This window comes from Brachycentrus maculatus, unplaced genomic scaffold, assembly GCF_059751285.1.
Source record: "Brachycentrus maculatus isolate JH-2025_06_01 unplaced genomic scaffold, ASM5975128v1 h1tg000811l, whole genome shotgun sequence".
NCBI classification, from domain to species: domain Eukaryota; kingdom Metazoa; phylum Arthropoda; class Insecta; order Trichoptera; family Brachycentridae; genus Brachycentrus; species Brachycentrus maculatus.
In genome coordinates this window covers 8,913-26,259 of record NW_028281539.1, presented here as the reverse complement: position 1 = coordinate 26,259, position 17,347 = coordinate 8,913, and the positions used below count along the sequence as shown (strand labels likewise).

Here is a 17,347-nt window from a genome sequence, read left to right as displayed (position 1 = left end):
TTTCAATATTACCATGGACTAGTAGCTGAACCGGAGGGCTGATGACCTTTCCTTCATGTGTTAACGATCAAGAAAACACTGCATTTATATGATGCAGTGCCCTATGCACCATTGAGGTGCGGATAAGCGTTTGAAGAAGTACTGTCATAATCATAGATAAAACTAACTAATTATCATGTCACTTCACTGCAGGGGAAGCCAGAGAATAGAACGCCACAGCAGTCTGTCTGCAGACTATCTTCGCCTCTTCAACGTTCATCCATCTCCTCATACATACCCGCCAATTATTTCAACTCCTAACCTGACCACTGTCTAGTGTTTGAAATATAATACTTGATCATGACTCAAGTTTTTCTCGGTCTTCCTTTGTTCTCAACACTTTTTTTTCTTCTTCTTGAATGTGCCTGTTCCATTATCTGTCTCTTGTGACGTGGACTGGCAGCTGTCGCGCCATAGTTTTTAGGTCTCCCAGGTGGTCTCCTTAAGTCTAGGTTCTCTTGAGCAATTCGGACCAGTTTATCTTGCATTCTATGGACATGGGTATTCCAGAATCGTCTTCGCTGTCTTCCCCATCCGACTATATCCTCCGTACAGCACATTTCCCAATTTCTGTGTCCTATTCAGTCTATTAACGTGTAAAATCAATTAATTTCTACACACGACTCTAATACGATGAATTTAGCCTTGTATTCTTTTCTTATATCACCATTCAAACATTTATCATACCTCAAGGGCTGTTTACAATTTACGTATTTTAAATATTTGCAGTTTTCCATTCTTACAATTTGATATTTACATGTAGAATATACGTATATTAAACAGCCTCGGTGACATTACACATCCCTGTTTTACACCTTTTAAGATGTTGAACGAAGATGTGAACGGTCCATGTACTGCTAGCCTCATACATGACCCAATGCATTGGATAAGTTTACAGCTTTCTGCATGCTCATATCATACCTTTTATAGTTTCGATTGCTCTTCTTAAACCATCCACTAATATTGTTCTTTTAAAAATATGTGTATAAAATAAAAAAATTAACATTTTTTAAGATATATTTTATTGAACAATATAATCATATTAATGTCATCAGTATAAAATATTTTATAATATACTTTAAAATTTGAAACCTTAATTTAAATACAAAACGCCTGGTAAAAAAATATCAAAATGTTTTTATTTTTTTTAAATATCAGGGTACCAATGAAAATATAGATGATTTTTAATAAGTGATTCTGCTAGATAAAAATTATAAACAAATATATATATTTATACATATATATTGGGTTGATGCAAAAGTTTTGACCGTTTTTTACATATATTTTTTTAATTTTTTTTTTCTTGTGTATTATTTATTTAATAAATTATATAATTTCCATCAGTTCTTATAACCTTCTCCCATCTTTCTATCAACTTATAAAACCAGTAGTATAAAATTCCGTGGATTTTGATGCGAAAAATGAAGTAAGGGATGTTTTTACCTGCTCTATTGAATAATTTTTTTCATCATTTAAATTTTTTTGCAGTGATCGAAATAAATAAAATTCAGAAAGAGCAAGATTTAGAGAATACAGTGGATGCTTGATAACATCCCAATTTAACTCATTTAGCTTGTGTTGGGTCGTCATAGCCACATGTGGTCGCGCGTTGTCGTGATGAAACACTGCCCCTTTTCTGTTTACCAATTCTGGTCTATCCTTTTGAAGGACCATGTTCAATTTGGATAAATGCTGACAATATCGTTCTGCTGTACTTGTCTTATCGTGTTCCAAGAGTTCAAATTACACAATACCCTTATTATTCCACCAAACACAAAGTGTAACTTTTTTTTATGGATTTCGGCCTTCGAAGTTGTTAATGGGGCTTGTCCAGGTATAGTCCAATTTCTTTTTCTTGTCACGTTGTTGTACACGACCCATTTTTCATCTTCCGTCACCAAACGATGCAAAAAAGGTTCATGTTTTTGTCTCGCACTCAAAGCAACGCGCGTTGAAACACGATCCAATAAATTGGCAGCCGACAATTGATGAGGTATCCAAACGTCGTACCGCGAAACCATTTCCATACGCTTCAAATGTCTTAATGCGATTGTTTGGTTGACTCCCATCATTGACACAATCTCTCTGATGGTTAGGCGTGGATTGGTGTCAATTATGACTTTTAATTCGTCTTCATCAGACTTCAATGGCCGCCCGGTACGTGGTTTATCAATGAGTGAAAAATCTCCTGATCGGAATTTTGCAAACCATCTTCGTACCTGTCGAACTTTGATGACATCTGCTCCGTACACTTCACAAATGTTTTTGGTTGCCACACTCGCGGTATTGTCTTTACGGAATTCATAAAGTAAACAATGACGTAAATGCACTTTATCGAACGACATTTTGAAAAAATACAAGGGGTTATTACTGTACTCTGGCCAGGCCAAAACTGAATAGAAAGTAGAGGGAAATCATCTTCTATACAATGGAATCATAAAAAAAGAAGATCCTGTTCATAATTTATGAAAAAAATTTTTTTTACCTGGGATCATAAAAAACGGTCATTACTTTTGCATCAACCCAATATATATATATATATATATATATATATATATATATATATATATATATATATATATATATATATATATATATATATATATATATATATATATATATATATAATTTATATACATATTAAACTACTTATATTTTTTAACACTAAAAATATGATTTTTTTTTTAATAAACATACCTTAACATAATCCTTACTACAGTTAAATGCTTACTAAGAAGATTTGAGAATTATCTGCAGCCTCCTTCATAAAAAGGCGTTGAAATAAACTTTGTTTGAACGAAATGCAGATGGAAAAACATCTCACTCGGCTAAAATCATAGCTACATACCTACTCTGAATGAAATACCATATACCAAGCAAGCTTTACCAGTGCAATGCCAGTGCTATTTTTCAATTTCTTAACGTACAAGTGACTCTGAAATCTAGCTACGTCTTATGCAAAACCGTTTATCATGACCCTACTCAGGCTTCAACTTTATAAGTTTCATAGCCTGTGCCTACTCGTGAGTGGATTTACTCTTTATGTTTGAAGTTACTATAATTTCATGTAATTTATGAGTGAAAATTGCTATGCCATGCTTTGCCAATTATCTGTAGATACAACAAGTCTGAGCATCTCGCGAATGTTGAATTAAATTATTGTTGGTTTTATTTTTTACGAAGTGTAGACTTTTTCTGACGATTGCATTCCAAATAAGAGAGATGGCAAATTTAAAGTTGACTCCGCGACGCTCAGGATCGTAGCGGAATATATCCATATAAGCCAGAAGAGCAGTCCGTAGAAACACCAGCTCGATAACTGGTCCAAGAAGTACAGTCTGAAAGAAAGAAGACAAAATAAGACAGTTAGTAAAGCAAAGATAGAAAATAACGGGAATGGGCAAGTCTAGACTGGAATTTCAGAAGCTCAAGAGCTGTCAAAGAGGGCACATGAGGGCGAAACAAAAGAGCTAGACACTAAAGGATATGAAAAACAGTACCACGCACTGTAATTAACCCATTGGCCTATCTGCCGCCGAACGTTGGCGGTAGGCATGTTTTTACATTCAAATAACAGCCGCATTTAAATGCAGCTGTTATTTGAATTGGCTTAAGCCACGCCCACATCTGTGGTAGTTCATATTTTAAAGATACTTTAGTGTGATACAACTACAAAGCTACAAATCAGTAAAGAAAGCTTTTAAAAAGAGGCAACATCCCAAGAGGTACAAGCGGAAGCACAAACAGATCCATAGGATCTAGAAAAGGAAGAAAAAGAAGAAGATCAATAGAAGAGACGGATAAGATTCTCACTTCTTCAACAAGCTCCTCGCTTTCGGCAGGGTGTCCGGACCATCCTTGCAGCAGTATTTCCTGGCGCCCAGGATGTAGCTGAGCATATAGCTGTCCCAGCTGATGGGCTTCATGTCCGTGAACAGCAGCTGCGAGTCCTTTGGACTCAGCCAGGACTCGATGGACTGGAAGTTCCCATTATTGAACACCCATTTCTTGGTGGTATAATACATCAATAGATCGAGGCCATCAGATATACGCTTTTGGATTTTGACCATGCTGAAAAATGAAACACAAATTTAGTCATGGGCTATATATTTTGCTTCCTCGTCATTCATTGCAAATATAAAATATTTTAGCTGCTTTATGTTGAGCCCGCGTTCAGTCCGCCTCCGTAGTGTAATGGTCAGCACGCTCAGCTACCGTTCTGGAGGTCACGGGTTCCATTCCCAAGGGGGGTAAAATAAATATAAGTGATTTTTTCACTGAAGCATTTATTCAATCTCTGGACTGGTACCTGAATCGGAGAGCTGATCACCTTTCCTTCATGTGTAAACGATCAAGATAACACTGCGTTTATATGACGCAGTGCCCTATGCACCATTGGGTGCGGGTAAGGGTTCTATTATTATTATTATGTTTAGCTGCTTCCAGCAGAGGTAGGCAAAGACAATAGAACGTCACACCGATCTGTCCGACTGAAGCACAGAGTTGGCGAAAGAAGGACGAAAGTACAAAGACTGATTGCAGTCGGAATGCCATCGCTCAGTGCGGCAAAATCATTTATGGTAGATGTTCCAATGGATAAGGAAAGGATGCATGTCTGAGATGAGCATTACGCACCAAATTAAAAAAAGATGAGCAGAAAGCATAGAACGCCACACCGATCTGTCTGAAGCTTAGAGTTGGCCAAAGAAGTATGAAAGTATTCTGAATGCATTGGAAATGCAATCTCTCAGTGCGGCAAAACCATGTATGGTAGATGTTTCAATGGTGATATAAGGAAAGGGTGCAAGGCTGAGATAAGCATTATCCATCAGATTAAGAAAGGTGTGTTGAGATGATTTGGGCATGTGGAACGAATGAGTGAGGGAAGAAAGGTTAAACAAATTTATGAGGCGAATGGAGTTCGAAAGAGTAGAAGAAGACTGGGGAAAGCTTAGCATGATCAGGTATTTCAAATACTTGAAAGTGACCAGGTCAAAAGTAGGAATAATTGGCGAGTGTGTATGCAGAGATGCATGAATGTGGAAGAGGCGTAGAATGTTTGCAAAGACATCGTGATTTGGGCATGTGGAACGAACAAGTGAGGAGAGAACGGTAAAACAAATTTACGAGGTGAATGTAGCTGAAAAAAAGAGCAGAGGAAGAACGTGGAAAACTTGCATGATCAGGTATATTAAACATTTTGAAATTCTAAATAATTGGGGGTATACATGAGGCGATGCATTAATGTGGAAAAATCAAATAAATTTGCACAGACAGAGTGATGTGGCGTTCTTCCCTCTCTGCCTACCACTGCGAGAAGCGACGTGATGGTTTTTTTAGATGGGAATTGCATTTATTATTTACTTTGCTTATTATGTACAAGGTTTATAGAACATTAAGTGGATTTTTGTTTCTTCTAGCTAATTTGATATGTTTTTATTCGAGTCTGTGTTGGGAACAGGAGGGATAATCTGGTGTGGACCAATCAGGAACTTGTCAGCATTTGCTCATTGCTGGGAGGAAACCACGTTGCACTCCTCAGGAGAAGGCGGACTGTTGACTGTCCTCAGCAGGCCTTCCGTTCCACTAGAAGAGGGTTCGGCATTTTGTGTCCTAGCTTGGTTTATGTTACAAATGTACTTCACTAGTTTTATCATGTACCTATGATACTACCTCTCCTGTTAGTTCCTTATGAACTATCAGCGACGTGATGGTTAGTTAGTTAGTTATAGTAAATCTGGAAGGCTCTTACAAAGGTTTCCTCCTTAGTAGGACGAGCAGCATGTCCAGGAAATAGGCCGGGATTAAGTGGAAAAATATCACACTCAGTACGTGAACCAACCAGCTCGCTTTTATGGACCCATCAGGATACCACAGAGTCACGGAGAAAGGATTCTCATACATATGCTTCCGTCCTAGAATCATACATAAAAATTATCGATTTGGTAATAAGAAAGTTTCATATTATTTTTGACATCTCATCACAGATGAAGAAGAATATGGAAGTCTGGGGATTTACGGGGCTGACGACCGTCATAAGCTGGTTTAAGTGATTACTTTGCACACGTGTTACATTCACCAATTCTACCCATGATTGATAACTACACTACTCAAATTCTTGGAAGTTCTATATATATGAACCAAATTTGAAACTTTATTTTTGAATCACTAGAACTTCACTGGAGACATCTATTGGTGAGATGAAAAGAAGCTTTTTATTGAGCAGAAACTCTTTTATTAGTATGTTCATCTCACCAATAGATGACTCTATTGAAGTTCTAGTGATTCAAGAACAAGGTTTCTAAATTGGTTCATATATAAAGCTCTTTGCGGTGGTATGGACATGTGGAGCGAATAGATAGCGAGAGAATGACTAAGAAAATATATGTGGCGAATGTGAGAGGGAAAACAGAACGTGGACGACCGAAAAAGACTTGGCACGATCAGATCAATCAGAACCTAAAATCTGGCGGTGTCAAAAGTCTGCGTAATCGGAGGGCATGTATGACTAGATGTATGGATGTGAAGGAGGCGAGGAGTGTATGTCAGGACAGAAGAGTGTGGCGTTCCATCCTCTCTGCCTACCCCTGCGGGGAAACGGCGTGATGGTAGTAGTAGTAGTAGTAGTATAAAGAACTTCTAAGAATTTGAGTAGTGTAGTTGTCAATAATGGGTAGAATTGGTGAATGTAACACGTGTGTAAAGTAATCACTTAAACCAGCCTATGACGGTCGTCAGCCCCGTTAATGCCCAGACTTCCATATTCTTCTTCATCTTTGATGAGATGTCAAAAAATAGTACGAAGTTTTATTTAGTGTATACTATTTTTTAATATATAATAATTGTGGTATTTACTAAGTTAATCTTAAATTAAAAACGGATAGATTTTAACCACAGAGTGACTGCCAAATTGACAATGGAATTATTGAGGCCATTACAGTAAAAAAAAAAACAAAATGTTTAGGAATTTAATGACCAATCATAGTCGTGGATTTTAATTAGTCTGATTTAAGTTCAGTTCATTCTTTATATTTTGAATGTTTTAAGTGATCACTTAAGCCAGCCAAATGCTAGGTCGTAAACCCTGGGATACTCAGACTTCTGACATCTCCTTTCATATAAGTTGATTGACATTTCAGAAAAACTAATACACCCGAGACAAATGAATATCTTATCACATAACGTACGAACGACGTCAGCGTACGTCGAGCTATAAATATTGTATATTTGAAATATTACATAAACAATTACTAAATGCATGTTACCATAGTTTAAGGCTTCTCCCCACGATAAAGGGTTGACTCCAGACTCTGTTAAGTTGCACACCATGACTTCTTTAGGCCTGAAAATAATTAGAGTATTATTTTTAGTAGCAATATCAATAAAAATTATAATAAATTATTCAAAATGATAGATATTCAAACGGTGATATGAGGAAAGAATGCAAACTTTACAACATTTTGAGTGCGTTCAAATACTTGTTCACAAATCAGGATTATATCGAGTTATATGAGTTAGTTTTCAAAGAGTTTCTGATCAGTAAAAAGCTTATTTTCACATCACCGATAGATGTCTCTAGTGAAGCTCTAGTGATTCAAGAACAAGGTTTCTAAATTGGTTCATATATATATAGATCTTCCAAGAATTTGAGTAGTGTGGTTGTCAATAATGGATAGAGTTGGTGAATGTTACACGTGTGTAAAGTGATCACCTAAACTAGCCTATGACAGTCGTCAGCCCCGCAAATACTCAGACTTCTATATTCTTCGTCATCTTTGATGAGATGTCAAAAAAATATATAAAATATGCAAAGCATTATCCATCAAACAAAGGAAGGTGTGTTGAGATGGTTTGGGCATGTGGAACGATTGAGTGAGGGAAGAATGGTAAATCAGGCTTTTAAGACAAATGAAATTGGAAAGGGCAGTGACTTGGGAGGATGCAAAGGAGCTGGCTGCCGACAGAAAAGCCTGGAGACAGTTTTTGGACTTCGAATTGCACACATTGAGGCAAGAGCAGATTCTTCCAGAACAAAATCCAGACTTCGAACCTCCGAGATGAAGACTTTCCGATCCATAACCGGAAACACATTGCGAGACCGAGTAAGGCATACCGACATCCGGAGCATGTGTAAGACGGAGGATATCGTGAGGTGGGGAGGACAACGAAGGCGATACTGGAATGAACATATAAACAGAATGTCAGAAGACAGACTTCCACGTATCGCCCTTCCAGACAACCCTGAAGGACGCAGACCCCCAGGCAGACCTCCGAAAAGATGGAAAGACAGCTGGGAGTCAACATCTCAAGAGCGACATGCGGAAGCACAAACAGATCCCTAAGATCTACAAAAAGAAGAAAAAGAAGAAATGCTCCACATAGGGTACGGATATGGTTTGAAAATAACTTCATTATGGGTACTTACTTAGTTTTTCCTAGTCTCCATGCTAAGGCTATGAGAGCGTTAGCACATATGTCTACTGGCATTATATCTGCGTGGTAGCTCTCATTACAATGCATACTTCGAATCACTCCTGAAATCAAGAGACATATAAGGACACTCGAAAAGAGATAAAATTCAACAAGCTTCAACCTAGGACAGTCAACAAAACGCTTAAACAATCCTTACATGAGCATTTAAGGATTACTCTCACATAACACAAGAAAGCACCTCCCAGCAAAGCACACAAAGCACACTTTATGGTAATGTATATAGAACAGATCCCAAACACATCAAACAAAACCTAACACACACCTCTTTTGGTCAAACGAACTTTGATAAGTCGATAGTGTAAAGGCCAAGGGGTATTTGTGTAATTTTTTTCATTTTCTAAGTTTGTTCCACAAAACATATAAAATAGAACTAACTAACTAACTAACTAACCATCACGCCGCTTCCCCGCAGGTGTAGGCAGAGAGAATAGAGCGCCACACCACTCTGTCCTTGCAAACATTCTTCGCCTCTTCCACGTTCATGCATCTCCTCATACATACCCGCCGATTGTTACGACTCCTAAACTGACCACTCTTAAGTATTTGGCACACCTGATCGTGCCATGTTTTTCTCGGTCTTCCTCTGCTTCTTTTCCCGCTAACATTCGCCTCATAAATTTGTTTTACCGTTCTTTCCTCACTCATTCGTTCTACATGTCCAAACCATCTCAACACAGCTTTCTTAATTTTATCGATAATGCTTATCTCATATCTGCATTCCTTCCTTATTTCACTATTCGTACATCTATCATACATCGTTTTGTCGCACATTCTTCTGAGATATCACATTTCGACTGCATCCAGTCTACTTTCATCCTTCTTTTGCCAACTCCATGTTTCACTTCCATACATTAGAGTTGGAACCAGGACTCCGTTGTGCACTGCCAGTTTAGCTTCCGCTGATAGGTTTTTATTTGCTATAACTGATTTCAGTGCACCATTCATTTTGTTCCCAGCATTCACTCTCCTTTCTATGTCTTTATCAATCTTTCCATCACTAGAAAACATACTACTCAAATACACTAAATCATCTACCTGTTCCAAAATCTCTCCGTTTACCAATATTTCACATTCAGATCTGCATTCTTATCTAAAATAGTGTATTCCACAATCTGGCAAAAGAATAAAGCTGTAGTTGCAATATTTATTTAGTTTTACTTAAGATATGTACATATAAAAATATGTAATATATAAAACCCTTATCCGCACCCAAATGGTGCATAGGGCACTGCTTCATATGAACGCAGTGTTATCTTGATCGTTTACGCATGTTGGAAAGGTGATCAGCCCTCCGCTTCAGGTACCAGTCCAGGGTAATATTGAATCAACATTACAGTGAAGAAAATAACTTTTATTTTTGTTAGGTCTGATATAATAAATAATATTAATAATAAATTTTAAAATAATAAAATCAGATATACCTTTGCCAGCTCCGACAAGAAGACCAGTTGGTCCATTTAAATTTTCTATCCATCCTGGCATTGGGGTCTTCCACGACGCAATTACTAAAAAAACATGAATTTTATATAACATACATATGATTAAAGAAAACACTTGTTTTTTACCACTTGAGTTTTATTATAGACTACATGTTTCAGAAGTTAAACTTCCATCATTCAGGTCTTTATAGTAACTAAAATATAAAATATAAAATTGTTCTATAAATAAGGAGAGGGGAAAGTTAGGGGGAGGGCGTTAGTCAAGGGACGGAGTTTGAAAACAAAGGAAAAATGGAAAGCAAAGGTGAAAATTTTTCAAACAATATATTATTTAAAAAAATATTATCAGAATTTAGGTTTTTTTGGATTTCTAAATTTTCAAGATAAAAACTCCGTCCCTTGACTAACCCCTTCCCCTTACTTTCCCCTCTCCTTATTTATAGAACAATTTTATATTTTATATTTTAGTTACTATACAGACCTGAATGATGGAAGTTTAACTTCTGAAACATGTAGTCTATAATAAAACTCAAGTGGTAAAAAACGAAGTGTTTTCTTTAATCACTGTAACATGTCTTATCACAAAGTTAATGCCGAAACAATAAATAAAATAAAATTTCAACACACATATCTTTATTTTTTTATTATTTATTTATTGTACATGTATAATTGCATAAAAGATCTCTTTAAACCCTTATCCGTACCACAATGGTGCATAGGGCTCTGCATTATATAGACGCAGTGTTATCTTGATCGTTAAAAAAATGGAAGAAAGGTTATCAGACCTCCGATTCAGGTACCAGTCCAGGGTAGTATTTAATTAATGTAAGAGTGAAAAAATCCGTTATTTTAATTTGACCTCCCTGGGAATCGAACCCGGGAACTGACCATTAGACGACGGAGGCGGGTGGATGAAATAACTGAATGCTTACAATATTGGAATTAAAATTATCGATTTGACTGTCTGCTACTTTTTTCCAATGTTGTTGGAAATGGGAGCAGACGAAGACCGAAAAACACTTTAAACAACGAAGAACCAATTGTAGTTACCGATCGATGGTCTTGCAATGACGGTAGGGAAGTTTCCAGCATTATTGGTCACCAATTGTTCGGACAGGCATTTGCTATAAGCGTACGTATTCGGCAGTCCTCCAAGTAGCCTGAAAAAAAGGTTGATAAATATTATTTTTTGACATCTCATCAAAGATGAAAATAATATAAAAGTCTGGGCATTTACGGGGCTGACGACCGTCATAGGCTGATTTAAGTGATCACTTTACACACGTGTAACGTTCACCAATTCTACCCATTATTGACAACCACACTACTCAAATTCTTGGAAGTTCTACATTTGTTTTAACCAGTTTTGAAACATTATTCTTGAATCACTAGAAATTCACTAGACATCTATTGGTGAGATGAAAAGAAGCTTTTTATTGAGCAGGAACTCTTTCATTAGTATGTGAGGTCAATAGATTTTTAGAATAATAGTAATTCCGTATTCTCTAATAATAGAGAAAATGGAAGTCTTGGTATTTCGATTGGACATTATTTGGTCGTCGGGAATGAATGAGAAGAAAACTTACTTGTGAGTGATCTTTCAATATGAATGTCTGGGCATTTACAGGCCTTTCGATGGGGAATTACTTGACCATTGGGGAAGAATGAGAAGAGAACTTACTTGTGAGTTGTCTTTCAATAAGTATGGTCATTCACAGGATTGGGCATTATTAGGCCATTGGGGAAGAATGAGAAGAGAACTTAGTTGTGAGTGATCATTGAATAAGAAATTAATATGGAATTGTAAACATTTACAGGTCTTTCGATTGGGAATTTTTAGGCCATTCGGGAAGAATGAGAAGAGAACTAACTTGTAAACAACCTTTCAATAAGAAGGTAATATGGAATTGTAAGCATTCAAAGGTCTTTTAACATGAGATAATTAGGCCATTGGGAATAATGCGATAAGAACTAATTTGAGAGTGATCTTTAAAAAAAAAGTTAATATGAAAGTCCGGGCATTCACAGGCCTTTCAATCGGGCATTATTAGGCCATTGGGAAAGAATGATAAGAGGACTTACTTGGGGGTGATTTGGTCCTGCAGATCTTGGTCCATCCAGTTCACCAAGTCTATGATCTTGTCAGGGTCGTGGGGGGAAGGGTAGGTGATCTCCTCCAACACATCCTTATCGCAGTGACAGAAGGCAGTAGACACGTGGACGAAAGCCTTTAAAAATAATTGATATTGAACAAATATGATAGTTGTAAGGGATGTGGGTATGTTGGTGATACAGTGGTGTTAACGCATCCCGTAATCGTTTGCATACCCATGTTGTCTGGCAAGTGCATTCTAGATTAGTCTCTCCTAGAAAACACTCAGTAACTTTTTTTTTTCAAAACATATGACATACATAAGTCATATATATAATATTCCCGAAGAGTAATTTCCATTTCTCATTTTGGGACATGGGATTAAGGTTGACAAGACTGGAACACAAATAATAAAGTTACAAAAAAGATTTTTTTAAATAACTAAAAGTAATACATGACAAAATTTAAAAAAATAAACAGGTTTAATAAATAGGCATAAGAAGCATATTTAAATAAATAAATCGCTCACTCCTTTGAGTCAAATTGATAAATCAAAAATCGTCAATTTTCAGTTGTACATGTTTTCGGAATGCCCAGAAAATGTACTATATCCCAGCAAAAGAGGCATATTTTTAACTTAATATTTACCCGCTACAGGGCAGAAAGTGTTGTTTTTGCATTTTGAAGAAAGGGTATTGTTGAATTATTTTTTTAAATATACTAAATATTTTTCAAATGGAGAGATTACATTCAAGTTTTACTTAAAAGATCTGTTGTACAGTAAAAAGTTCAATAAGTGGCTTGATATTTATTATTGATAAGTTGTGTTACATTTTTAAACTTTAAAAACGTTCTCCTGAAAAATGAAGTTTTTTTAATTTTATTTATAACGTTCTTGAAAGGAGTGGGTGAAATGAGAAAAACTTAAGGTAAGAAGCATATTTAAAATAAACAAATGACAAAATATAAAATATAGAATTAACCAAAGTCAAAAAATGGCAATCTTTTACTGATATTCTTCTACCTCCCGAATTCACAACAATACTTTAAACAGGACCGTGATAATATTTTTAAAAAAAAAACTTACTCAACATCACGCCGCTTTCCCGCAGGGGTAGACAAAGAGAATAGAACGCCACACCACTGTATTTGAAAACATTCTTCGCCTCTTCCACGTTCATGCATCTCTTAATACATACCCGCCGATTGTTTCGACTCCTAACCTGACCGCTTTCGAGTATTCGGCATACCTGATCGTGACAAGTTTTTCCCGGTCTTCCTCTGCTCCTTTTTCCAATTAAATTCGCCTCATAAATTTGTTTTACCGTTCTTTCCTCACTCATTCGCTCTACATGCCCAAACCATCTCAACACACCTTTCTTAACTGTTTCGATAATGCTTGTCCAGGCTTTCCATTCCTTCCTTATTTCACTATTCGAACATCTATCATACATCGTTTTGTCGCACATTCTTCTGAGAGATCGCATTTCGACTGCATTGACTCTACATTCATCCTTCTTTTGCCAACTCCATGTTTCACTTCCATACATAAGGGTCGGAACCAGGACTCCGTTATGTTATTATTATTATAACCCTTATCCGCACCTAATGGTGCATAGGGCACTGCATCAAATTGACGCAGTGTTATCATGATCATTACTTACATGAAGGCGAGGTGATCACTCTTGCGCTTCAGGAACCAGTCCAGGGTAATATTAAATAAATATTACGGTGTTAAATCACTTATATTTATTTTCACCCCCCCCTGGGAATCGAACCCGGGACCTCCAGCGCGGTAGCTAAACACGCTGACCATTACACCACGGAGGCGGACAAAATGTATGTACTGCCGTTATGTACTGCCGTTATAATATTGTTTATGTTTTACCTCAAGATTCTTCATTTCTTTTCCCAAATGTAAAACTTTTTTTGTTCCGAGGGTGTTGGTAGTAACAGCTTCTTTTAGCTTCAGGTCAAATCTGTAAAAAATATAAATATATATATATATATATATATATATATATATATATATATATATATATATATATATATATATATATATATATATATATATATATATATATAATATCATATCCGACATAACATGACAGCGATTGTTCACTGCTAGATTAGCTTTCAGCGAAAGCATTTGGACACACTCAAAATGTTGTAAATAAATTATCTGGTCAAATTATAAGCTTAAATAATAAAAATTAAAATGGTGTTTTCTGGCGTTTCTCATGTGTGTGATTATAATCCAGGATTCGGACTTCACATACTAATAAAAGAGATTCTGCTCATTAAAATGCTTCTTTTCATCTCACTAATAGATTTCTCTAGTGAAGTTCTAGTGATTCAAGAACAAGGTTTCTAAATTGGTTCATATATATAGAACTTCCAAGAATTTGAGTAGTGTGGTTGTCAATAATGGGTAGAATTGGTGAATGTTACACGTGTGTAAAGTGATCACTTAAACCAGCCTATGGTGGTCGTCAGCCCCGCAAATGTCCAGACTTCCATATTGTTCTTCATCTTTGATGAGATGTCAAAAAATAATATTTGCAATAACTGAATAAATCAAATTAATAATTAAGTTTTTTAAATAAGCATTGTAAAATGTGCCCTTGGCACGAGAAAACTCAGTAAGGGCACATGATTGGAATTTGTTATTTTTTTGTATGTGTATAATGAAAAATAAATTATAAAATATTTGGACAAGAGATATCTTCTCCACCTCCGTAGTGTAATGGTCAGCACGCTCGGCTACCGTACTGGAGGTCCCGGGTTCGATTCTCAGGGGGGTCAAAAAAGTAAAAGTAATTTTTTTCACTCTTATATTCATTCAATATTACCTTGGACTGGTACCGGAAGCGGAAGGCTGATCACCTTTCCTTCGTTGCATTGCGTTTAACGCAAACACTGCGTTTATATGATGCAGTGCCCTATGCACCATTGGGATGCGGATAAGGGTTTGAATGAAATGAATGAATAGTATAAAAGATTTGGGCAAGGGACTCCAGAGCAGACCACCAAAGAGATGGATTGACAGCTAGAAATTCACATCGCAGGAGGGTGATTCCCCTTTAAAACATGCCACAAGACTTACTATTGTACATTACTGCAAAAATAAAAAGTAGAGAAGAAGAAAAGTACTTTTAATGAATGCACATACTTGACGTTTGCAGCACAATGAAACACAATTCGGCAATTTTCTGCCAGGATCTTCCTGTCTTCGTCCGAAATGCCCAAGTTGTCTTGAAGAACATCTCCGCGGATGGCGAAAACTTGGCCAAAGCGCTCTGGAAACTTCTCTCGTACTTCGTCGAAGACCTGTGGAAGGAACGATTTGAATTTTAATATTGATAGATAATAATATCAATAAACCATCGATGAAGGATCTTGCGAAGGAGAGATCAGATGTCGTATCGCCATCGCCAAAAGTGCCATGTCTAAGCTAGACAAAATCTGCAAAGACCGGGGTGTGAGTAACAATACCAAGATGAAGCTAGTCAGGAGCTTGGTCCACTTCATTTGTCTCTGTGCTTCTGAAACATGGACCAAAAAGCAGCAGAAAGGAGAAAAAATGTGGTGTTGGAGGCGCATGCTCCGAATTCCATGAACAGCTAGACGGTCCAACTAATCCATTCGCCAGGAACTACGCTTTGATGGCTTGACTCTGGACAATGTTTGTACATTACGGATTCTCAAATTCATTAGAAACGTTGCGCGTGGCATTGTTCTTGAATCACTAGAATTTCACTAGAGACATCTATTAGTGAAAGTTCGTTTACGAGTTCAAAAATCAATAATTTGGTCTATCCTAATTGTTAGAGACATCTCGGATGGTTTTTCATCACATTCACACAAAAAAATGTCTTATGGGAGAGAAAAAATCTAGAAATTATGCTCCATGACCCGTTGAAATATAAAAAATTATACCTGACAGACCTGAACTCTTCGATCCTCTCCCTCACGTCTTTTCCTTGTAGACGTCTTTTTCCTATTCTTGATGATGCAAAAAAGAAGGAGACATGTTTCTACTCCTTTTTTGCATTATCGATTGCTCAAAGCTTAGGTTTGCGGTCTTCAGTTACTTCGTTTACGAGTTCCAAAATCCATCATTTTGTCTATCCCCATTGTTAGGGACATCTTGTCATAATTGCTAATCACATTCACAAAAAAACGGGAGAGAAAAAATACTCCATGACTCGTAAATAATTAAATATTATACCTGGCAGTTGAAGAACTCTTCGAGTCTCTCCTTCACGTCTCTTCCTTTCTTCGGTCTCAGCAGTAGATACAGCTTCTGCGCTGGACAGACCCTCAGGATTCTCTCCACCAAGACCTTGCCCAGGAAGCCTGTAGCTCCCGTGACGAGAGCCACTCGTCCTTTGTACCACTCGGCCACCTCGGAGACCTCACCATTGTCCACAAGATCAACATCACTCTCGTTGGAAGCCATTTTTATTTTCACCAACTATCACCACTTTTTAGTCAGTAATAGATTCACTTTATCACTGTTTTGCACTAATAGTTCTTGCTGAAACCTAATTTAATTTGCATTGTATTATTATTTATTCAATCAGACCAGTGTCGGATAATCCAGTGATTATTCAAAATACGGATGATATATCAATATAAAATGTATTATTCTTAGACATCTCAACATGGATGAATATGGAAGTTTAAGGGATGACTTTACACACGTGTAACATTCACCAATTCTATCCATAATTGAAAACTCACTACTCAAATTCTTGAAAATTCAAATTCGTAATTTGATATGGTATCAAACGTTTTGATCAATAATATCACTAGTCTGTTTTTGGTTAGTTGGAAGCAGTGGCGGTACTTCCCTAGAAGCCCAAAAGCCCGGCTTGCCTAACAACTTCAAATAAAAACGACTAAATCTAGACCAAATGATTAAAACTATATAATTAGTGTATGACTATTTTTAAATTATCGCGCGCTTACATGATTATTAAACACTATGCATGCCATTATATGGTGATGATTGATATCTGAGAAAGATATTTTGTTACAGTGAACATTTTCTTTATTGAAAGGTGATGGCTATACCTTACAAAAGTTACATGTATGCATATTTTTATAATGATTACAATACATTGTTTATATTTATAATACTTTCTGGGTGCTTACTATACTGGGAATGATACGAGGTGAAGAAATTATAGGTACATCATGTATTCACGAATGTGAAAAATAATGGGCTTGCCTTACTGGTAAACTCTAGGCACGCCACTGGTTGGAAGATACTGCTTTT

General features: G+C 36.6%; 1 protein-coding gene across 1 annotated transcript; it reads right to left on the bottom strand.

The window, feature by feature from the left end:
- Positions 1–3,205: 3,205 nt before the first annotated feature.
- On the bottom strand, positions 3,206–16,613 carry LOC148300152 (putative fatty acyl-CoA reductase CG5065). Its single transcript, XM_088275172.1, has 11 exons — positions 16,295–16,613; positions 15,236–15,393; positions 13,952–14,042; positions 12,054–12,199; positions 11,022–11,131; positions 9,954–10,037; positions 8,465–8,573; positions 7,305–7,381; positions 5,792–5,954; positions 3,853–4,110; positions 3,206–3,377 (listed from the first exon to the last, which is right to left on the bottom strand). The coding sequence occupies exons 1-11, from the start codon at positions 16,523–16,525 to the stop codon at positions 3,215–3,217; spliced, it is 1,590 nt and encodes a 529-aa protein (XP_088131298.1). The 5' UTR covers positions 16,526–16,613; the 3' UTR covers positions 3,206–3,214.
- Positions 16,614–17,347: the final 734 nt, after the last annotated feature.